This window comes from Aedes albopictus, chromosome 2 (assembly GCF_035046485.1).
Source record: "Aedes albopictus strain Foshan chromosome 2, AalbF5, whole genome shotgun sequence".
NCBI lineage: Eukaryota > Metazoa > Arthropoda > Insecta > Diptera > Culicidae > Aedes > Aedes albopictus.
Genome location: NC_085137.1, coordinates 254,108,694 through 254,132,629, shown reverse-complemented (window position 1 = coordinate 254,132,629; position 23,936 = coordinate 254,108,694). Strand labels below are relative to the sequence as shown.

Below are 23,936 nucleotides of genomic sequence, written 5' to 3'. Positions count from 1 at the left end.
ACAATCTAATCCACTAATAATAACAATAATTCAATAATATTTCACTAATTTTCTAACAATTTTCGGTTTTTATCTTGAAATTCATACGGTTTTAGCATGATCGTCATTCGACAGGTTGTCATCCACATCAGAGTCTTTCGGTTGGAAATCATTCGCTAAAGGAATGATGTTCGTTAAAGGGCGTGTGCGTATAACTTCATTCATTTATTTAGTTAACATCAAATTCATGATAATACTGAATCAACAATTTGCAGCCATAGTACTCGATTTGCAGCTGCAGCTCTCCATCCTCGGTCACGCCCAACACTCGCCAGATCACGCTCCACCTGGTCCGCCCATCGTGCTCTCTGCGCTCCACGCCTTCTTGTGCCAACCGGATCAGTTGCAAACACCAGCTTTGCAGGGTTGTTGTCCGGCATTCTTGCAACATGCCCTGCCCACCGTATCCTTCCGGCTTTGGCCACCTTCTGGATGCTGGATTCGCCGTAAAGTGCAGCGAGCTCGTGGTTCATTCTTCTCCGCCACACACCGTTCTCCTGCACACCGCCGAAGATCGTCCTTAGCACCCGTCGCTCGAAAACTCCGAGTGCTTGCAGGTCCTCCTCGAGCATCGTCCATGTCTCGTGTCCGTAGAGAACCACCGGTCTTATTAACGTCTTGTACATGGTACATTTGGTGCGGGGGTGAATCTTTTTTGACCGCAGTTTCTTCTGGAGCCCATAGTAGGCACGACTTCCACTGATGATGCGCCTTCGTATTTCACGGCTCACGTTATTGTCAGCCGTTAGCAAGGAACCGAGGTAGACGAATTCTTCTACCACCTCGAAAGTATCCCCGTCTATCGTAACATTGCTGCCAAGGCTTGTCCTGTCTCGCTCAGTCCCACCTACCAGCATGTACTTTGTCTTAGCCGCATTCACCACCAGTCCGGCCTTTGCTGCTTCACGTTTCAGGCGGGTGTACAGTTCTGCCACCGTTCCAAATGTTCTGGCAATAATATCCATGTCATCCGCAATACAAACAAATTGGCTGGATTTCGTGAAGATCGTACCCCGGCTGTTGAGCCCGGCTCGTCGCATAACACCTTCCAGGGCGATGTTGAATAGTAGGCAGGAAAGTCCATCACCTTGTCGTAGTCCCCGTCGAGATTCAAATGAACTGGATAGCTCACCCGAAATCCTTACGCTGTTCTGCACACCGTCCATCGTTGCTCTTATCAGTCTAGTCAGCTTCCCGGGAAAGCTGTTCTCGTCCATAATTTTCCATAGCTCTGTGCGGTCGATACTGTCGTATGCCGCTTTGAAGTCGATGAACAGGTGGTGCGTTGGGACCTGGTATTCACGGCATTTCTGGAGGATTTGCCGTACGGTGAAGATCTGGTCCGTTGTCGACCGGCCGTCGATGAAACCGGCTTGGTAACTTCCCACGAACTCATTTACTTTAGGTGAAAGACGACGGAAGATGATCTGGGATAGCACTTTGTAGGCGGCATTCAAAACGGTGATCGCTCGAAAGTTCTCACACATTAACTTGTCGCCTTTCTTGTGGATGGGACAGATTATCCCTTCCTTCCACTCCTCCGGTAGCTGTTCGGTTTCCCAGATCTTGACTACTAACTGGTGCAGACAGGTGGCCAACTTTTCCGGGCCCATCTTGATGAGTTCTGCTGCGATACCGTCCTTACCAGCCGCTTTGTTGTTTTTGAGCTGGTGGATGGCATCCTTAACTTCCCTCAGCGTGGGAGTTGGTTCGTTCCCGTCCTCTGCTGCACCAACATAGTCATTTCCTCCGCTGCCTTGGTCCTCCGTGCCTACATTCTCTTCGCCATTCAGGTGCTCGGCGAAGTGCTGCTTCCACCTTTCGATCACCTCACGTTTGTCCGTCAGGAGGCTCCCTTCCTTATCCCTGCATATTTCGGCTTGCGGCACGTAGCCTTTGCGGGATGCGTTGAGCTTCTGGTAGAACTTGCGTGTTTCCTGTGAACGGCACAGCAGTTCCATTTCCTCGCACTCCGCTTCTTCCAGGCGGCGCTTTTTCTCCCGGAAGAGACGGGTCTGCTGCTTCCGCTTCTGTCTGTATCGCTCCACATTCTGTCGGGTTCCATGCTGCAGCATTACCGCCCGCGCTGCATCCTTCTCCTCCAGAACCGCTCTGCACTCCTCGTCGAACCAATCGTTTCGTCGACTCCGTTCTACGTACCCGATTGTGCTCTCGGCTGCGTTGTTGATGGCTGCTTTGACTGTACTCCAGCAGTCCTCTAGAGGGGCCACATCGAGCACACCCTCGTCCGGCAACGCTGCCTCGAGATTCTGCGCGTATGCGGTGGCGACATCCGGTTGCTTCAGTCGCTCTAGATCGTACCGGGGCGGCCGCCGGTAATGTACGTTGTTAATAACGGAGAGTTTTGGGCGCAGTTTAACCATCACCAGGTAGTGATCGGAGTCGATATTAGCGCCACGATAGGTCCTGACGTCGATAATGTCGGAGAAGTGCCGTCCATCAATCAGAACGTGGTCGATTTGCGATTCCGTTTGTTGTGGTGATCTCCAGGTGTAACGATACGGGAGGCTGTGCTGAAAGAAGGTGCTACGAATGACCATGTTCTTGGAGGCGGCGAAATCGATGAGGCGTAGGCCATTTTCGTTCGTCAGCTGGTGGGCGCTGAACTTTCCAATCGTCGGTCTGAATTCCTCCTCCTGGCCTACCTGAGCGTTTAGATCCCCTATGATGATCTTGACGTCGTGGTTTGGGCAGCGGTCGTACTCGCGTTCGAGCTGCGCGTAAAATGCGTCTTTGTCATCATCAGTGCTTCCGGAGTGAGGGCTGTGCACGTTTAGTATGCTAATGTTGAAGAATCGGCCCTTGATCCTCAACCTGCACATTCTTTCGTCGATCGGCCACCAACCGATCACGCGCCTCTGCATGTCGCCCATCACTATAAAAGCGGTTCCCAGCTCACGTGTGTTGCCGCAACTCTGGTAGATGGTATGATTACCTCTAAACGTTCGCACCATAGATCCTGTCCAACACACCTCCTGCAGCGCTACGATTCCGAACCCGCGGTCCTTCAGTATATCGGCGAGTATGCGGGTGCTCCCAATGAAGTTGAGAGATCTGCAGTTCCACGTACCGAGCTTCCAATCGCTAGTCCCTTTTCGTCGCTGTGGTCGTCGCCATTGGTATCGGTTCGCATTCTTCTCTTGTTGATTTTCCGGTGCTAGTCTTTTTTACGGCTGGCTCGCAGGGCCTGACACCAACCCACTAACCCAGGGAGCTGGGCTTACCTTCCCGGAAGCTACGGGTTCTGCATTGGCATTTCCTCCAACTACAGTGCTAAATAGCTAGGCTCGAGCGCCAGTCTTCGCCGTGCGTATAACTGTGAAGTCGATTTAGGGAGGATGTTTGTGTTCAGTGTATGGAAGATATTTTTGATACTTTTAATGATGGAACGGAAAGCTTATTTTGTGAGGATTCTGCTGTATGTATCAACTTTGTTCAATTTCAACGGTTTTCGCTACAATATTGCTGACTGCACCCCAAATTGGACTGACACAATAGTGTGCACATACCTTCAAAGTGTGATTGCAGCGCAGGGACACGTCGGATCGAGTTGAGGTCTTCGGTGCACTTATTCCTTATAAATGGAGGAATAAGTGCACCTAAGACGTCGAAACGATCCGAGGCAAATGTGCACTTTTATCACACTTTTTAGGCGTATCAAAAAAAGTGTGATAGTCCAATTTGGGATGTAGTCTGCAACTGAGACGAGACTCGCTAAGACGGTCTTCTTTTTCTCCACTTTGTTATTTTTTTCTTCCTATCTGTGTTGACATTATGTTTTGGGCTGGTGGTTCAAACACGTACGTGACCGCATCACCTCACATGCAGTGTGACTGAATCCTATTCACGCACAAAATCATGTTGAGATGAAATTTTGCATCGCCAACAATCGCCAAGCAAAGTATTGTCTGTTCGGAAAAAAACTAGAAAATCAGCTTCGGTGAACGACACGTCTGCCTTCTTCCGAAGTTCATAGTATGTCACTACCGGGTGGTCATGACGAAAAATTTTGAAATAAATCATGTTTTGTAACTATAAATAAAAGCTTCAAATAACCTTTTGAGTATATTGAATACTCATTTTCCTAAAAGTAGTAACGTTATAAAACATTTCATTGCATTTTCGACGCGATTTTGCATAGTTATAAGAGAAAAATGTCTAGTTATGCAATTCATGTGTCTCTCTGATCAGACAACCTTAAGAGGAAACAAACCATCATCGTTTAGCAAAAACTCAAAAGCAGTTTTCTCGCTGAAATCTCAACCAATGTTAATAAAATTTTATCACTGCACTCTGGGCACCATCTGGATAACAGTGAAATAATTTTCAATGATGGTTTTGTGACTTCGAGGAAGAAAACTGCTTTTGAAAAATTGATGATTGCTGATAACTGAATGATGGTTATTTGAGCCTTAAAACGCTGGTGCAACTAGGGTTTATTTACATTTTCCAGCACTCGCTCCATCGACTTTTTCCGAGATGAGCCATTTTACGAGACGTTTCGGATCAGCTGATCGAATAGAGTTAATAAACTATAGAGGACGAATGTCGCTGGCGTCGCTGCCGAAACATCTCTTGCTGGCAGAGATAGGCCGGGCTATAAGTGTCAAAGCGAAAAAGTATGCAGTTTGACAGATAGATACCCGACATGTTTCCGAACGAGAACAAAGGGAACAGCAGCGACATTCGTCCTCTATAGTTTCTTAACTCTATTGCTGATCGCTCATTTCATGAATGAAAGTTTGACAGGAGGTTACGCCCAAGCCCGTGAGTGTTAATATCAATATCAACAATGTTGTCGTTTCGTAAAATAGACTATTGTTGAAGATTTTAATGTTCTACCGGTTCTACCAAATAGAGCAGCGCTTTGCGGAAACTTCTTGTACGTTTATTTCTTTTGCCCATCTTTCAGGTATTTGCTGAAGCGATAGTCAATTCTTGTTAGGGATTTCCCGAATAGCCAGATTGTGCTTCGAAATCCTTAGAAAGTTGTACCTAGAAATCCTCTACATAGAGATAAGCGGAAGTTACATATGTCGATTCGGCAACGCTGTTCATTTTGTTTACATCAGCTGCCAACACTTGCTGCAAAGCTAGATGTTCAAACTTTGTGCGTGACTTCGTAGTGGTTCAAGTTGTTTTGTTTACATTTTCTAATTATGGTAGATTTTTTTTTTCAAAATTTTGAAAAAAATAGCGGAGCAATCGATGAAATCTGAAATTTATTGCAAAGTGTTAAGCTAAACATATCGGCAGAAATGAAGCAAGAAGCAGCAATGAAAGTTTTTTCGAGAAGTGCAGCAACAAAAGTTTCGTCATAAGCTTGAGCTTTTGAAAGCAGAATTAATTAAATTCTTTCTTTTTACTAAACTTACATATACCGTCAATTTCTCGATATTAAAAATAAATAATTTTAATTTATTTAGTTCGGATTGCAATACCGTTCAATCGACGCCTTCTTACGAACGATCAGCCTGTTCATTTGGCTCACACTTTGACAGTTCTTTCTGCACGATTGGCTTACAATGGCCGCCTCCGCAGATCTCTATAATGTAGGATTACTAGTTGTACCCACACAAACCGTATTGGATTCACCTACCGTTGTCGCACACTGGATGATGAATACGGAGCATTATAATGATGCTGCTGTAGGTGGTTAAAGGTTTCTATTTATCCATTTCCATGCGTTACGAAATAAGAATCACATAAAATCCCACAAACTCAGACACTAATTACTGAGAAATTGCGGTCAGCGCTTTGGAGAACCAATGTTTTGCCTTTTTTATTTACTAAGAGCACAGATGACAGTGACAACAGTGACAAGTAGCTTGACACTTGGCTACTTCGGAAGAAAAGTTCGGTTCGGAAGTCCAACCACCGAATTCTAACTTAGTGCTTCGCCGACAATAATCATCGGAATATTTTGTTTTCAATTTATTTTTGATAGTACAGGAGAAGAAAATGCTGCTCGGAGTGAATTTTGGCTTCAGAATTTATCTCGGATAGCAATACTTTCCTCGTTTTAGGTAACGTAATCAAACGGGCTACAACTGACAGCTCAGTTGGGCTGCACTTGACGTTGCTTTTTTCCCTCTTCGCGAGTCTCGTCTCAGGTCTGCGAGTGGATTCAACTGATCGAATTTTTAATCGACAAAAGCACATACGACCTATTCAAATCGAGCTCCAGAATGTAGTTTTTTTTCTCGTGTTCTACAGTTCGATCAGAAACAATGAAATCGCCCAATCTTATGTAAGGGCTAACATCATCCACTGTCGTTTTTGTCGGTCGCGGACGAGGTCGGTCTGTTTTCTGCGGATTTTCTGATCTACCATCGTTCATCGCTGTGAAGTGAAAAGAAAAATTAGATCCTGAATTTCCGCATTTTCACCGCGAAAATCCGAATTCTGATCTTCGCAGCTCTGAACTTGATCCGAATAATTTACAATGGAAGCGCAACTATTCAGGTAAATATGGAAATTTTGTCTACGGCTTTCTCTTTCCAAACCTAACCTATATTCACTGTTGCGTCTCCGTAGCCAAAGCAGCTCCGTTCTGAGGGGATACGAAGATCTAGTGGAGTGTCCGTACAACCGGGCGCACCAGATAATGCAATTCCGAATGCAGACGCATCTGACCAAGTGCCGCAAGAACTACAAGGATCTCAAGTACGTGAAATGCCCTTTTAACGAAACACACGACATCCCGCAGAAGGAGCTTGCGGTAAGTTAGTGACCAGGGTCGTAGTAAGGGGAAGGCATTGATAGCTCTCATTTCACTATTCTTCTCTAGCTCCATGTAGAAAGTTGTGTTGATCGCGAATCTTTCGATCGGTACAAGTTCTGTGTGGCAACATCGGCGGCCACCATCGTTCCGGAGGTCGCGTCATCGGTGGACGAATCCCTTGACAACAGAATCATGGGGAATCCGGCGGAGGAAATGTGGGACGAGGGACCCATGGTCAGGGCCTACAATCCCCAAGCTTACGCGGCGCGTTCCAACGTCATTCGGAAGTGCACGGGAATGGCTCCGTCGCAGAAGAAAGCCTTCAAGGAGGCTGAGCGCCAGCGTCTGGCGGAGCTCAAGCGTCGCTGCGAGATTAAAACGGAACAAAAGTAGAACATTTGGGAATTGAGAGATTTTGAGAATCGGGTTGGTTGGAGATAGGTGCATTTCATTATACCGTCAGGTAATTTCCATTACTATTTTGAGCTTTCTGTTGTTTTCATTTAGGTCTTCACAACTGAATTGTCTTTCTTCCCATCCTGGTGGTCGTTTCGTTTGATCAATGAATATGAATATCTCTAAATAGCAATCACATTGTTAAATAAAGAAAGTTAAATTAAATCTTTCAATGATTAAAAAAAACGGAGATGAAACTGCCTAGGGCTGAAAATCTCAAATTTTGTTACATTATGTTTCGTATAACATAATTTGTTGGCATGTGATCATGACATATAGACGGACTTCCTGGGTTGAGTTCAATCAAGATAATATCAAGATCGCACTGCATTGTTATGATTTTGTATGCGATTTTGACATTTCTTGGCCTTGTTGTTTACAAAACTTCTGTAAGAGTGAAAGAGAAGGAGATAATTTCATGCAGTGCCCTATACATTTAGGTTATCCAATATGACGATTACACAGAGAAACCGAGAAACAGACGTCACACTCTCATCGCTTGCCATCGATCAACTTTTTAACGGTTGGTTGAAATATTCAGTAGTAGGTCGATTGGCCACTCGCGGAGTTGGCATCGTTTTTGCTCCTGTTTGACGGTTGCTCACTACCGTCACCTAGTGATGGCCCGATCAAACACAGTACAGTAAGCATTGGACAATAATTTTTCATAAGGGCCTAACTGACTTGATCGATTTCTCTTCGTCGACTCTCTCTTTCACTAATAACTTGTTCAAAACATACAAAATCATTATTCTTTTGTTTCTATAGCAACATGAAGTCGTCTTCTTTGCATTTCAACCAAAAGCGCAGTTTCGAGTTCAAAAGGAATCGCTCAAGAAACTTCTTGAGCGATTCCTGGCAGAAAATTTCTACGGTGACGGCCATTTGAATTGTCATTTCTTCGTAACTGCGTACTGCGATGGAAGAAAAACGGTTTCTTGGATGATTCAGGCAAGGAATTCTCCATGCATCAAGATAGGCCGAGAAAATTCCTTCTGAACTGCAAACAGCCCTAAAAAATCTCAAATACACATTCTGTGATAACACAAAGAGTGGATCGATGAAGAGAACTCGAAAATGTCAGGTAGGCTTAAATGAAAAATCAGTGTCGAATAGCTTTTTCGTGACGATGTTTTTAATGAAATTTGTTAGAAGTGTTACGTCTGTTTCTCTGTGACGATTAGTTTGTGGCAAAATGTAGCGGTAGGAAGAGGAAGCGGAATTTGAAAGGCAATGAGCCATTTTACGAAGTGACAACAATGTTGATGATGATATTGGTTTTCACGGGTTATTGGACGCTACCTCCTGTCAAAATTCATTCATGAAATCGGCTCGTAAAATGGACTATTGAAGTGGTGGGGGATTTATTTTCAATTTTTTTTACGGTGAAGAACCCTGGCCAAGTTCGCAGGGGTTGACGGTATTAAAGTGAAGGAGTTTCATTTTGATTATTGTAATGTAGTGTTCTTTAGTGAAACATATCACCTTTTTAACACTTTAATGCGCCTCCAACGGTTCATCACGAACCGGCTGCTGCAGATGGAGTATGACTGATCATATGCATCAGACATGCTCGATAAACACGGAAAAACCGCCAGGGCTCAGTAGAGTCTATTCCCAAGCAATAGTTCCAAGTCGGTGGGATTTGAGAAGGTTTTGATGATCGTTACAAATCCTAATAAAAGTATTATAGGATTTGTGACGGGTTTTGGAACCTTTAACAGCCAGCTGACTTCAAAATGTTGTTTGGGCTCTATTTCCCACGTTTCTCGGTTGATTTTGATTAGTAATTTATTAATGTCATAGTCGCTTTGTCGATTTTTTACCATGTTAGTTGGTCATATTTGTCGTGAATGGCAGAGTAATGGAAAGACGACTTCTGGTAACGGTTTAGAATAGACTGATTTATTTAAACAAACATGATTACTACGATTGATCTAAAACTATCTTAACTACTACGATTGGTTTGTCGTCCTTGACAATATTTTCTTTAAATAATGCAATTAAAATCAACCGACGAATTAATAGTGGGAAGGAGATTTGCAGCACTTAGTTGTGCTGATAGATTCGAAGCTAACGTGCGAACATTTAAACGCATTGTTGACATCAATGCATTCGACGTGTCATTTTGGACAAAAGCTGACTGCTTTTTATTAACTGAACAACGTTACTTTTGTATGACTAGGTTGACATTTCAAGGCCCGCATGAGAAAATGACATGGTTTATCGAGGTAGGACCGATAGGACAGAACGAATTTGAATATTTTTCATAGTATTTGTAGGGGGATGAATACATAATAGTTGACAAGCAATTTTTGTTTTATTACAATCAACTGACCAACTTGGCGTATTTTTGTTTATTTCTTAGATGGTGTTATGACACCAACAGAAAAAACACCAGGAGTTCAGTTACATGTTTCTGTGGGTTTTTTACCGATGACAATTTAAGGCCACAAGAGATGAACACAGAGAAGTAGAAATCAAGAAAACAATTTGACACAGAATCGACTATATTTTAACATACGGGTTCGACTGATTCGATGAATCTATCTAAAAGGATCTAGAAGACAATTGACGCTAAGATTGGAAAAAAGCTTGCAGTTGGGACTCGACTAAAATAGTGGCCGATAGGAAACAATTAGAAATCCTCTACATAGAGATAAGCGGAAGTTACATATGTCGATTCGGCAACGCTGTTCATTTTGTTTACATCAGCTGCCAACACTTGCTGCAAAGCTAGATGTTCAAACTTTGTGCGTGACTTCGTAGTGGTTCAAGTTGTTTTGTTTACATTTTCTAATTATGGTAGATTTTTTTTTTTTCAAAATTTTGAAAAAAATAGCGGAGCAATCGATGAAATCTGAAATTTATTGCAAAGTGTTAAGCTAAACATATCGGCAGAAATGAAGCAAGAAGCAGCAATGAAAGTTTTTTCGAGAAGTGCAGCAACAAAAGTTTCGTCATAAGCTTGAGCTTTTGAAAGCAGAATTAATTAAATTCTTTCTTTTTACTAAACTTACATATACCGTCAATTTCTCGATATTAAAAATAAATAATTTTAATTTATTTAGTTCGGATTGCAATACCGTTCAATCGACGCCTTCTTACGAACGATCAGCCTGTTCATTTGGCTCACACTTTGACAGTTCTTTCTGCACGATTGGCTTACAATGGCCGCCTCCGCAGATCTCTATAATGTAGGATTACTAGAAACAATGCGCTAGACAGCATTATTATTCATTTACCCGTAGGCTTTTCGCCGGTTGACAGTACAGTATTTAGCTGTGTACGAAGATACGGATAGTTGGTGTACAGATGACAGGGTTCTCACGGGAAGTGCTTCAAGCGAGGCTTGCTTACATAACAATTGACAATAAAGAAACCTATTTTCCTTGACTTTCTACGCAATGGACATCCGACCGGACACACGTGTTTTCGTTAATCTCCTAGGCATTATTAAGACATGACGTATGTGCATGTGCACAACTAGCAGGACACAGTTCCAGACGTCTCTTTTTAATAACGACATTCAGCATATTTCCAATAAAACTACACTTCAATAAAGCAAAGACTAAAGCTGCTATGATAGAACAGATCAGAATGACTATTGACTATTACCTTGGAGGAGATCTACTTCGAATAACTGACAAATTGACAAGAACCTAACTAAATACATGGACCATACTACAAAAAAAACAATTGACAAAAAGAAAAAAAGGGGAAGCTTTTATTAAAACTATTTTTGTTCAACGCAGGCCAAAACAGTGTCGACTTGGGCCACACACGCCTACGTACTTCTGTGTGTTGAAACAAAAATAGAGGCTCCTAGAAGCAAATGTAGGGAAAGGGTGCGGTGTAGAACATAAGCACAGTGTTGCTACCGCCGTAATCACTTAAAAAAAAAAAAATTTACGATGAAGAAGCTTAGGTCCAATCGCTGGCCTGTCCCAATCTTAGAACTTTGTATCTTTCTATCGATTTTTTCCTCTTTTCTATACATGTAGGGTGCGGGCACCGGTTTTGGCCAGTCTAAGGGAAATTATTTTTATAAAAATAACCAATAATCCAATGAAAACTACCAATGTGTTAAATGAAAGGTTTCGATCTATACTTTATTAGAAAAATGCAGAAATCAAGCCAATACTTGATTTTTGTATTAAAAGTGGCACTGGCCAAAATAGAAGTCTTGCCGCAGTTTTGGCCATATTCTTAGCTTTGGTTTCTATTTTGGCCAATCACGTGTATTTCTTATGGGAGTGGCCAAATTAGAAGCACCCTGGCCAAAATAGATATATGGGAGCTGATTTTTTAAGGAAAATTATTTTTTTCTTCTGGTTTTTAATCAAAATGTATGGTTTTAACAGCTGCAATCATATTATTATACTAGAATCTACTAGTAAAAAATAAATTTATGCCAATTTAGATCGTTACAGGCTGAATATCGCACTATGGCCAAAACTCCGGGCTGACCAAAACTGAAGCTTCTACCCTATGTTGAAAGCCATCGCTGAAACAGAAACGGGTTGAAAAAGCTGTCATTCTTTTTTCAATCTATTGGGTAGTACGCAGATCGCAACTGATTTCTTGGCATATCTCGATGCGTGGAAAATTCACTCAAGAAATGAGCAAGCATCGCTTTATTCTGCGTCCTAGTATTGTCGGGCCGCCACCAAACCGGACTTCGCACAATCAAGTCGCGACGCGACCCAACTCGCGACGTTTTTTAATCATGTCAAAAGTAGTGCGCATCCTTCCCGTTGTTGTCAGCAACACAGCGCACTAGATGCGAAACAGTTGCGACACTTGTGGACCAAGAAAATTGCAATTTTTGTTTGAATGTCGGTCTTGATTCCAACCGGATAGACAATATAGAGTTAATCACGTTCAAATGTAAGCGTGCCTTTTTTTGTAGATGTAGTTGTGAAACTGCGAGGAAAATATTTGCACTCTTGCCCCGGACGTTAGTTTTATCATTATTTACCCGTTTTACCCAATTCGATTGGGTAATATTTTCATATGCAATCTGAATAGCCTTTCAATCGGCGTGCACTTTTGTGTGAGGAAAAATTTACGCTAGTGTTCGTGTGTTGAAATGTCACTTATCTCTATACTGCCGTTCTAAGCATATCTGTACCATGTTGTTTTTCTACGCATACTGTCCCACCGCTCTAACTTAAGCGACAACTAAAAATCAATGTCAGAAAGATGCTTGACGTTATCGTGGAATATTTATTTGTGATGCAAAATGAAAAAAATATTAAATTAACATCAAATGGCTCTGTTACTGAGAAAAACACGGTAAGAATGCAAAACAACATGGGACAGATATGCTTAGAAGGGCAGTATACGGAGTTAAAACAAAACGTCAAATCAAATGGGGCTGGCTGTATTTATTAAATTTATTGACTCTTTCCGTCACGAAAAAAAACGCACTGAACGAAAATTGCTAGGGCGATTCCGTTTGAAGTACACTCTCGATCAAAAGTTTGGGGTCACCCCCTCAAAAACACGTAATTTTTAGGCCCATATCTTCGCCACGGTAAAGGCTGGGTATGCTGCGCAATTCAGATCCCATTGTGATCCACTAGCCTCTGCCTAGCAACTCCTATCCCTACCTCCTCGCGGTACCGGCCGGAAACTATGAGCAACCTTAGGGAAGATCGGGTAACCAACTCCGGTGGGAACTTTGGTCGTAGGCTGACAGGGAAGGGGGGGTTTGCTTCGGTAAACCTGAGCGTCTGTTCTCCAGGAGGAGTGGCTCACAACATCGTCTGATCCCCATGTTAGGGGCGGCTGATCTACGTCCGAGTGCCAGGGAAGGACTCTAAGCTCAACTGTGCACTATGGTCCTCCGGAAAGTAGGGGGTTGGTGTCAGGCCCTACGAGCCAGCCGTAAAAAAAACATTGTAACGGAGAATCAGCAACAGAATAATACGAACCGAGACCAACGGCACCGACCCCAGCGAACAAAAAGGACTTGCGATTGGAAACTCGGTACGTGGGACTGCCGATCTCTCAACTTCATTGGGAGCACCCGCATACTCGCCGATCTACTGAAGGACCGCGGGTTCGGCATCGGACAGGATCCATGGTGCGAACGTTTAGAGGTAATTATACCATCTACCAGAGCTGCGGCAACACACGCGAGCTGGGAACAGCTTTCATCGTGATGGGTGATACGCAGAGGCGCGTGATCGGTTGGTGGCCGATCGACGAAAGAATGTACAGGTTGAGGTTCAAGGGCCGATTCTTCAACTTCAGCATAATAAACGTGCACAGATCACACTCCGGAAGCACTGATGATGACAAGGACGCATTTTACGCGCAGCTCGAACGCGAGTACGATCGCTGCCCAAGCCACGATGTCAAGATCATCATAGGAGATTTGAACGCTCAGGTAGGCTAGGAGGAGGAATTCAGACCGACGATTGGTAAGTTCAGCGCCCACTAGCAAACACGAACGAAAACGGCCTACGACTCGATTTCGTCGCCTTCAAAAATATGGGCATTCGTAGCACCTTTTTCCAACACAGCCTCCCTTATCGTTACACCTGGAGATTACCACAGCAGACGGAATCTCAAATCGACCACGTCCTGATTGACGGACGGCACTTCTCCGACATTATCGACGTCAGGACCTATCGTGGCGCCAACATCGACTCCGACCACTATCTGGTGATGGTCAAACTGCGCCCAAAACTCTCCGTCATCAACAATGTACAGTACCGGCGACCGCCACGGTACAACCTAGAGCGACTGAAGTTATCGGATGTCGCCTCAGCATACGCGCAGAATCTCAAGGCCGCGTTGCCAGACGAGGGCGAGCTCGATGAGGCCCCTCTAGAGGACTGCTAGAGTACAGTGAAAGCAGCCATCAACGACGCAGCAGAGAGCACCATCGGGTACGTGGAACGGAATCTACGGAACGAATGGTTCGACGAAGAGTGCAGAACGGTTTTGGAGAAGATCGCAGCGAGGGCGGTAATGCTGCAGCAAGGGACTCGACAGAACGTGGATCGTTACAAACAGAAGCGGAACCAGCAGACCCGCCTCTTTCGGGAGAAAAAGCGCCGCCTGGAAGAAGCGGAGTGTGAAGAAATGGAACTGCTGTGCCGTTCCCAAGAAACACGGAAGTTCTATCAGAAGCTCAACGCATCCCGCAACGGCTTCGTGCCGCGAGCCGAAATATGCAGCACAGTAAAACCGCTCAGCACTAAAACGTAGGCACGGGAGCCCACGGCAACGGAGGAAACGACGACGCCAGTTCAGCGGAGGACGGAAATGGACCAACTCCCACGCTGAGGGAAGTTAAGGTAGGATGCCATTCACCAGCTCAAAACCAACAAAGCAACTGGTAAGGACGGTATCGCAGCTGAACTCATCAAGATGGGCCCAGAAAAGTTGGCCACCTGTCTGCATCGGCTGATAGTCAGGATCTGGGAAACCGAACAGCTACCGGAGGAGTGGAAGGAAGAGGTAATCTGCCCCATTCACGAGAAAGGCGACCATTTGGAATGTGAGAACTTCAGGGCGATCACTATTTTGAATGCTGCCTACAAAGTGCTATCCCAGATCATCTTCCGTCGTTTGTCACCTAAAACGAATGAGTTCGTGGGAAGTTATCAAAATCCTCCAGAAATGCCGTGAATACCAGGCACCAACGCATCACCTGTTCATCGACTTCAAAGCGGCATACGACAGTATCGACCGCGCAGAGCTATGGAGAATCATGGACGAAAACGGCTTTCCTGGGAAGCTGACTAGACTGATTAAAGCAACGATGGAAGGTGTGCAAAACTGCGTAAGGGTTTCGGGTGAACTATCCAGTTCATTCGAATCTCGCCGGGGACTGCGACACGGTGATGGACTCTCATGCCTACTCTTCAACATCGCTCTGGAAGGTGTGATGCGACGAGCCAGGCTCAACAGCCGGGGAACGATTTTCACAAAATCCGGTCAATTTGTGTGCTTTGCGGACGACATGGACATTATTGCAAGAACATTTGGAACGGTGGCAGAGCTGTATACCCGCCTGAAACGCGAAGCAGCAAAGGTCGGACTGATGGTGAATACCTCAAAAACAAAGTACATGCTGGTAGGCGGAACCGAACACGACCGGATCCGTCTGGGTAGAGTGTTACGATAGACGGGGATACTTTCGAGGTGGGAGGAATTCGTCTACCTCGGATCCTTATTGACGGCTGACAACAACGTGAGTCGTGAAATTCGGAGGCGCATCATCAGCGGATGTCGGGCCTACTACGGGCTCCAGAAGAAACTGCGGTCGAAAAAGATTCACCCACGCACCAAATGCACCATGTACAAATCGCTAATAAGACCGGTAGTCCTCTACGGACACGAGACATGGCCGATGCTCGAGGAGGACCTGCAAGCACTCGGAGTTTTCGAGCGACGCGAGCTAAGGACGATCTTCGGCGGTGTGCAGGAGAACGGTGTGTGGCGGAGAAGGATGAACCACGAGCTCGCTGCACTTTGCGGCGAACCTAGCATCCAGAAGGATACGGTGGGCAGGGCATGTTGCAAGAATGCCGGACAACAACCCTGCAAAGCTGGTGTTTGCAACGGATCCGGTTGGCACAAGAAGGCGTGGAGTGCAGAGAGCACGATGGGCGGACCAAGTGGAGCGTGACCTGGGCGCGACCGAGGATGAAGTGTTGTATCGTACTATTGTTATGTCTTGTCTTAATGATGTTGAACAAATAAATGTATGTATGTAAATGAGCGGTATCATATTCATTCTCACGCTAACGCCGCTCAGCACTAAAGTGCATAATTTCCAGACTACACCAAAAATGTGTAACCCTTGCACATTTACAAAATCAGCTCCAGTGTCCGCAAAATCGTTAAATTCTCAAAAATTTTTGTACGCCAATCTAGCTAGGTTTACTAGTGACCTTGGAAAACAAAAAAAAATCAACATTTCGCATCTAGACGAGTGTACGAGCTGTTTTTTGAGAATGTGTAACTGTCACTCATTTTTGTGTGGTCTGGAAATTATGCACTTATGAGTAGGTCTTACACATTTTAGTGCTGAGTAGTTTTAGCGTGCTCCTCCCCAATGATCATGCAACTTTTTAAACAACTCTAAAATGTAATTCAGACTTTCGGAAAAAATAATAAAATGAAACATGTTTTGATTAAATTTATTATTTCCATATTCTATCGTTTAAAAAAAGTTTTTTGCCTGCAATCGCAGTTTTTTTTTTAAAATATATTTGAATGCTTTTTCATAAAACGAAAAATTTATATTATGCATGTATTCGCAATTGGCTTGCGTGCTCACCACAGTAAATTTTATATTTTTTATCAATAGTATTTATACCGGTGATACAGTTGGATTTAGGAGAAAACATGTTAAATGAGCTTACGTCTATTTTGTTTGTTACACTTCTGCTTGTCTGTCTCTTGCTCTTACATTCTTGACTGGCTTACTTCTTTTCACTCTGATAAAACACTAATAGAAACTTAAGTTTTATAAAGAATCTGATTTCTTACTTTCTACAGATAAAAAGAGCTCAAATGATGCAGAAAATAGTTGTTCCCCGGTTCTGAATATTCTACTTTTGATTCAAAAATATTGTGCAATGAAGTGTACATTATTGCTGAAAATCAAACATCATTAGTTATTGAACAATGAAAATAGGTTTTGAATCAAAAATAGAATATAATAAAACCGTGTAAAAACATATTCTCTGCCCAGTGATTGTGATCATTAGGTGTAGTTTTACTTCAGCAGATTGTGGAATTGTTCAAACTTACAGTAGAATATCTTAACAGATAATCCTTTGTCGGTCGGATTCGTCAAAAACTGGATAATGAAAGAAGGAAAGAACGCTAGATTGAGAGATCTTACTCTTTAGCGGGAACTTCGATCACTCGTGGTTTGTCGATGATTCGAGCGGTGCGATTGCCCTTCTCGACGATGCCAATGATCCATGCTTGGCATCCTTCCTGCTTCTCGATGTCCTTGCAGTAGGCGGCGGCCTGTTCACGTGGCAAGCAGATCAGCAATCCTCCGGAAGTTTCCGCCGAGTGGCCCTGCAACAGCTGGAACATGTTACCGCAGGCCTTGGCCACGGCGGCCATTTTCGCGATCACCGGCAGGTTATGGATGACGAAGGATACGTCGTTCTTCTGATGGGAGGCCAGCGTTTGGGCGTGACCAAGCAGACCGAATCCGGTGATATCCGTGGCTCCGTGGGCGTTGTACTTGTGCATCAACCGAGCGGCGATTCGGTTCAACCGGGACATGGAGTCCATCGCTCGATGGTAGGCTTTGCGAACGTCCTCTTCGGAGACGACCAGCTTGATGCGGTTCCAGCGTTCCGACTGATCGAGCCATTGGTGAGCATTGACGGCCACTTGAGTTCCGAGGGCCTTGGTCAGGACTAGCACATCGCCCACGACGGCATTGTCCGGGACGATGAATTCATTTTGCTGGCAAATGGTGGTCGCAACTCCTCCGATCGTGCACCAAGGGTTGACAACGCTTTGACCTCCAGTCACGGACGTACCGGCCTCTAGAGCGGAATCCTGCGAAAGAGAGTAGATCAAATTGTTTACTTTAGGTCATTAAGGCAAATTTAGTTAATGAGGAACAGTCACAAAATGGATCACCATGCATATTTATAGGGCAAGGTGGCAAACATTTGATAAAGTTTTATAATTGTTTTGTATGGTTGTTCAATTGAAGTTGCGTGACATATTGGCAAGCATGTTAGTTTACATAAAGAGGCATGTTAGTCAGACGAACATCACGAATATGATGATCGACAATACATTGTCAGCATGTCAGAGCACCGTAACTGAGTAATTCTCGCTGAGACCAGTCCACTATTTACACCTTGTCTTTAGAAATGCTTTTGGTGGCGATTTTCTGAAAGTCCTTGCCGAAAAAGTAAGGAAAGCGCCAGAGGCGTCTCGTGACCCATAGAAGTGGATGTGCACTTGAAGAGTTTTCCAAGATCCAAGATCTGGTGAAAAAACTTCCGGATTATGACAAACGTGGTTGAGTGCGCTGCAAGCGCCGAAAAAAGAAGATAACTTTGCGAACATTTTTGAATTATATTTCCGATATAGTGTCGGAGGTTCGTGAGGCAAATATTGACGGTTTCCCCCCTTATCGAACGCGAAGATTAGAATCCGTCGCGGACAGTGAATCAAAATTCAACCATCGCGCAACAATAACGACAATGTCGCAACCTGAATTTGTTGCGACATTCTACCCAATGCGACATAGGTTTGTCTCAACTTGAACAGAATAGGACAAAGATCGTACAACACTAGATTAGAGATTTTTAAGGCTTGCATAGTGATTTTCGAGTCGGTAAACAATGCAACACTGCTGAAGATGTATCATCAAAAAGTTTCTATTTTGGGTTGGTAATTATTCACGAATTGAAAAGTACGCAACAAATTCAGGTTTCGTTTTGTCTGCAACAACAATTTTCGAGATCATGTTACCAGTTGGGATAAAGAGTAATCGCCTCGTCTTCTTTGTTGCCTGTTTCGTGCCTCTTTTGTCTTACAATTCTCTTCACTGGTCGCGGATGAAGTCGTCGCAGCCAATCAGCAGGCGGGAGTCTGACGTTTCTCCGATCTCACTAACGCCTGGTTTAGACAGTGCAATTGACTTGATTCAAGTCAATGGAAAATGCCCAATTGAATGCGAATTGAACGTGTAGTAAACACCACCATTCATCTCACATGAGCAACTCACTTATTGTTACAGTCGACTCTCCACATGTCGATGTTCTACATCTCGATATCTCTCTCTATCTCGATGTATTGGTCGGTCCCTTCAATCTGCATACATTTTACCTCTCTACTATAGACACTATAGATTCCATAGACTCGCGAAGGCGAAGACAACTGTAGCCAAACGAACTGTCAGTTCGTGTAGCCAAACGAGCATGACGTCACGATTTCAATAGCGATAATGGATTGCGTGACGTCATATTCGCTCGGTACACTCTAAATTCATGGTAAAACACACTAAAGTCGAATTGCTCAACCATGTCTCCGCGAGTCTATGGAATCTATAGTGTCTATACTCTCTACATGTCGATATCTCCTTATCACAGACAAACAGACACACTACTCAAATCACAATCATCGCACAATTTAACGGTCATTTTGAAAATAAAGTGTGGTTCGGACTGTGCTCGCATCTGTCATGGTGGCGCTGCTGTGCCTCAATTTTGCTGAGAAATGAACGCGACGCCGATCAACGTTTACATAAAATGACTCAATCATGAACCTTCATTCATGTTTTATGAATGCATGACGCCACGGGGGAGTCGTCACCTGCAAAATTGTTACATCGAGCCGAGGGAAACAACACTTGCAAATGAATGCTTCGGACTGAGCATTCTAGAGGGTGCTAGTAAGATGCCAAACGATGTTTTGGAAGCAATTTTCTTCTAAGTGATATGTCTGTTTGTCTGTGTCCTTATCTCGATATCTCCTCATCTCGATGCGATCTGATTAGTTTTTGGTCTAGATTTGCTCTCCATATGTCGATATGCCCATATTATCAGCACAGACAAACAGACGTGTCACTTGGAACAAACTGCGATAAAAATCATCGTCACGAAAATATAATCGCCCAATGCTAACCAAGCTGTGTTACGCAAATCACTCAGTAGGCGGCGGTAGTGAGCAAACGTCAAACAGGAGCAAAAACGATGCGAGCGCCGCAACCGAGCGATTTGCGAACTACAAAATATTTGAACTAGTCGTTAAAAAGGTAACGATGAGAAGTGACTAGAGTGCGACGTCTGTTTGTCTGTGTTATCAGGTTACTAGATCTCGTTTCGTAGGTGCAAAACATTCTGGGAATGCAAAGTGACATCTGTTTGTTGACGGTTTTTCCTAGTTACGGAGGGTTTTTCAATCTAGTGTGCATTACAAATTGGTTCTTCACATCGATCTCTCCTTATCTCGATGGTCCCTTCAATATCGAGATATAGAGAGTCGACTGTATTGTTATTGCACAGACAAACAGACGTATCACTTGGAACAAATTGCGATAAAAAACGTCGTCACGAAAACATAATCGCCCAATGCTAACCAGGCTGTGTTACGCAAACCACTCAGTAGGTGGCAGTAGTGAGCAAACGTCAAACTGGAGCAAAAACGATGCGAGCGCCGTGACCGAGCGATTTGCGAACTACAAAATATTTGAACTAACCGTTAAAAAGGGTAACGATGAGAAGTGAGTAGAGTGAGACGTCTGTTTGTCTGTGGTTATTGTTTATTTTAACTTGAAATTTAGAAAGAGGGAAAAACCCCTTTGAGTGATTTCGGCATTTCAAAAACGAAATCTTTCTCAAAGAGGCACAAAACCTCTTTTTCTTTTCAAATAACATTACAAAAATAACTTAAAACTAAAGGCTCACACGGCAATGAACCATAAAGGAGCCGCTATCTTGAAAGAGGACAGCATGCCAAATCGTAAAACGAGTCTCCGGAAAGAGCAACTCACTTGACTTGAACGAAAGTTGAACATGTTGAACTTTTTCATTCAAGTCAAACGAAATCGTCTCACTTGCCCCGTCTAAACCCGCGATTCATGTGAGCTGAATTCAAGTCATCTGTCAGTGAGATGAATTCTATTCAGTTTGTATATGATTTTATTTCCTTATATGATAGTACACTTTTTTTTTTTTTTTTGTTTAGAGAGACTTAACCTCTGGGGCATTCGTCTCTGGACAGTACACTATGATTCATGTTCATAAACTGCAAAATCTCAATATTGCCAAAAATGCACATGGGACGTTACTTGTTATTCATACCATCCAATGCAATGTTTTATCGGTGTAAAATTTCCCTTAATATTCCAGGGTTTTCCCTGTTACATAAAATTCGCTGAGGATTCTAGACTTTCGAAGTTGTAGACGCCCAGAATGCTTCTTCTCCAGCTGATACCATGAAGGTTGGACGGTTACCTATTATTAAGGACAAGATATTTGGAGTACACAGCTTAAACTTTCTCGAGTACAAATCTAGAGAACCGTCAAACGGATTTGGCTAAAAATTTAACTCAATGTTTACTGTGGGGAAGCAAGCATCAAGTTACTTTTTCAGCCAGATACGTATGATGGTTCTCAGATTTGTGCTCGAGAAAATTGGAGCTATGCACTCCAAATACCTTGTCCTTGAGTATTTCAAGATCTGTACTATACTTGATACTTGACTTGGTTAAAAGTTAATGTAACTGACAGGTTTACGTTGAATAATAAATTACAATTTACAATTTACTATAATAGCATCATGTTATTAACTTATCTTATGTTTTCATAAGTAAATTAACTAGAATTACTAACTAGAAACAAGAAAGACAAATCTATAGCCTAAAATAACACACGAAAACTAAAATTACATTGTAACGGATAGGCCCCGAATGATGTAACGTCAGCTAAAATTTGCCAATCGTATCAAAAGAAACTAGGCCCCTTCCAATTTTAGGTGACTTATTATTGTTGATACCGGCTTTTCTTCACCCCCAGCCCCAATTTCTTACCTTGAATCCTCGCATAATCAGCGGAATGACCACGTCGCGCTCCTTCTCGGTCATTTTGGTGCTGACGGCGAGCAGCATCAGCATGTTGTCGCACTCGGTCACTCCCATGGCGTACAGATCGCTCAGGACGTTGGCACAGGCGATTTTGCCCATCATGTACGGATCGTCCACAATCGGGTAGAAGAAGTCCGTCGTCTGGACCATGCAGAGGCCACCGTGCCGCAGCGGAATCACCGAACAATCCAGACCGATTCCGATGCGCGGCGAGGACATGGACAGGTAGGCCGCATCCGGATCCTGGGTGTAATCCTGCTGCAGCGACGAGACCAACTTCTCCAGTACGTCCTTGGGCACTTTGCAGCCGCGGCCTTTCAAATCGGCGAAGCGCGTCAATCGGAACGAAGCCTCTAGGTCGTGGGCGGTCGGATCGAAGGCACGCCGCAGCACCATTCCCGGATTGCCGCCCATATCGAGCTGGGTAGCTCCAAGCGAATCGTGATGATAATCACCCATTTTCCAACGAATAGTTAATTACAACCGAGTTTCACTGAATCACTGTAATCAAACACACCGCACACCGAAAATCGGCTTCACTCGAAGTTTTTTTTTTCTCCCTTTGGGCGCACTGACTGTGATGCACACTCAAAATTTTCTTCAACCAAGATGGCCGACTCCGCAACAAGAAAATTTTTCCTTTATGCTTGCGTTTGAATGGAGCGAGCCACCAACTCTTCAGCAACGTAGCGTCTGTTATGTCCAAGCTCTGGCGCGTGTCTGTCAGTGGAGGGGAAAATCGAAAGTTTGGCTACCCTGCGCTGCGGTAGCGGTAGTCGCGCTGGCGGAGCAAATCTAGAAATTTCTCCCGGCTGGCATCAGGCGGTAAAGGCATGTTCACACGCGAGCAGGGGTTGTCAAAAAGCGGAACCCACGAAGGCGAAACCCCCTTTGTGGAGAGTTTGGTACACTCGAAATTGGCGGCACCGTTTGAGTAGAAATCCTCTACATAGAGATAAGCGGAAGTTACATATGTCGATTCGGCAACGCTGTTCATTTTGTTTACATCAGCTGCCAACACTTGCTGCAAAGCTAGATGTTCAAACTTTGTGCGTGACTTCGTAGTGGTTCAAGTTGTTTTGTTTACATTTTCTAATTATGGTAGATTTTTTTTTTCAAAATTTTGAAAAAAATAGCGGAGCAATCGATGAAATCTGAAATTTATTGCAAAGTGTTAAGCTAAACATATCGGCAGAAATGAAGCAAGAAGCAGCAATGAAAGTTTTTTCGAGAAGTGCAGCAACAAAAGTTTCGTCATAAGCTTGAGCTTTTGAAAGCAGAATTAATTAAATTCTTTCTTTTTACTAAACTTACATATACCGTCAATTTCTCGATATTAAAAATAAATAATTTTAATTTATTTAGTTCAGATTGCAATACCGTTCAATCGACGCCTTCTTACGAACGATCAGCCTGTTCATTTGGCTCACACTTTGACAGTTCTTTCTGCACGATTGGCTTACAATGGCCGCCTCCGCAGATCTCTATAATGTAGGATTACTACGTTTGAGCAGTTGATCGAATCGATGTTCGACTTTTCCGAGGACTATATTGTCGGGCCGCCACCAAACCGGACGTCGCACAATCAAGTCGCGACGCGACCTAACTCGCGACGTTTTTGAATCATGTCAAAAGTAGTGCGCATCCTTCACGCTGTTGTCAGCAACACAGCGCACTAGATGCGAAACAGTTGCGACACTTGTGGACCAAGAAAATGGCAATTTTCGATTGAATGTCTGTCTTGATTCCAACCGGATAGACAATATTGAGGTATTGAGTAGACGTTCGATAACTGCAACATGTTTAAATTTCACTTAGCGAACGAAAATCCGATAACCGCAACGCCTGACAATGTCAACAAACCATCAACTGACGTAAAATGAACGTGAACTTCATCCGAAAGTTTATTTGGGCTAACATGGCGCACCATTCTGACATTTGGCGGTGCGATAACTGCAAATTTGTTTTGCAGTTAAAAAGCATTGCAGTTAAACGTTAAACCGTTTGCACCGACCGAACGTCTACTGTATTTCCACAAAAGTTCACGCTTTATGTTAGATATTGCGCATTTCCAACCCCACTGGACCCCTCTCGCAG

General features: G+C 43.7%; 2 protein-coding genes and 1 long non-coding RNA gene across 3 annotated transcripts in view; 2 read left to right on the top strand and 1 right to left on the bottom strand.

The window, feature by feature from the left end:
• The window catches only part of LOC134288016 (uncharacterized), a 286,653-nt gene that overhangs the window by 27,589 nt on the left and 235,128 nt on the right, over positions 1-23,936 (top strand). The gene's annotated exons all lie outside the window — the stretch shown is intronic.
• On the top strand, positions 6,351-7,456 carry LOC115264006 (gametocyte-specific factor 1 homolog). The gene is made up of 3 exons (XM_029867308.2): positions 6,351-6,525; positions 6,598-6,781; positions 6,851-7,456. The coding sequence occupies exons 1-3, from the start codon at positions 6,506-6,508 to the stop codon at positions 7,175-7,177; spliced, it is 531 nt and encodes a 176-aa protein (XP_029723168.1). The 5' UTR covers positions 6,351-6,505; the 3' UTR covers positions 7,178-7,456.
• Positions 16,391-22,572, bottom strand: LOC115263986 (inactive selenide, water dikinase-like protein). Its single transcript, XM_029867287.2, has 2 exons — positions 21,786-22,572; positions 16,391-17,794 (listed from the first exon to the last, which is right to left on the bottom strand). Exons 1-2 carry the CDS (start codon positions 22,296-22,298, stop codon positions 17,111-17,113), a joined length of 1,197 nt encoding a protein of 398 aa, XP_029723147.1. The 5' UTR covers positions 22,299-22,572; the 3' UTR covers positions 16,391-17,110.

Bases quoted from the DNA above. Each gene is read 5' to 3' on its own strand.
- LOC115264006 (XM_029867308.2), top strand. From the start codon at position 6,506: ATGGAAGCGCAACTATTCAG. The intron at 6,526-6,597 runs GTAAATATGGAA...GCGTCTCCGTAG, and splicing joins ATGGAAGCGCAACTATTCAG to CCAAAGCAGCTCCGTTCTGA. The intron at 6,782-6,850 runs GTAAGTTAGTGA...ATTCTTCTCTAG, and splicing joins TCCCGCAGAAGGAGCTTGCG to CTCCATGTAGAAAGTTGTGT.
- LOC115263986 (XM_029867287.2), bottom strand. From the start codon at position 22,298: ATGGGTGATTATCATCACGATTCGCTTGGAGCTACCCAGCTCGATATG. The intron at 17,795-21,785 runs GTAAGAAATTGG...TCTCTTTCGCAG, and splicing joins TGATTATGCGAGGATTCAAG to GATTCCGCTCTAGAGGCCGG.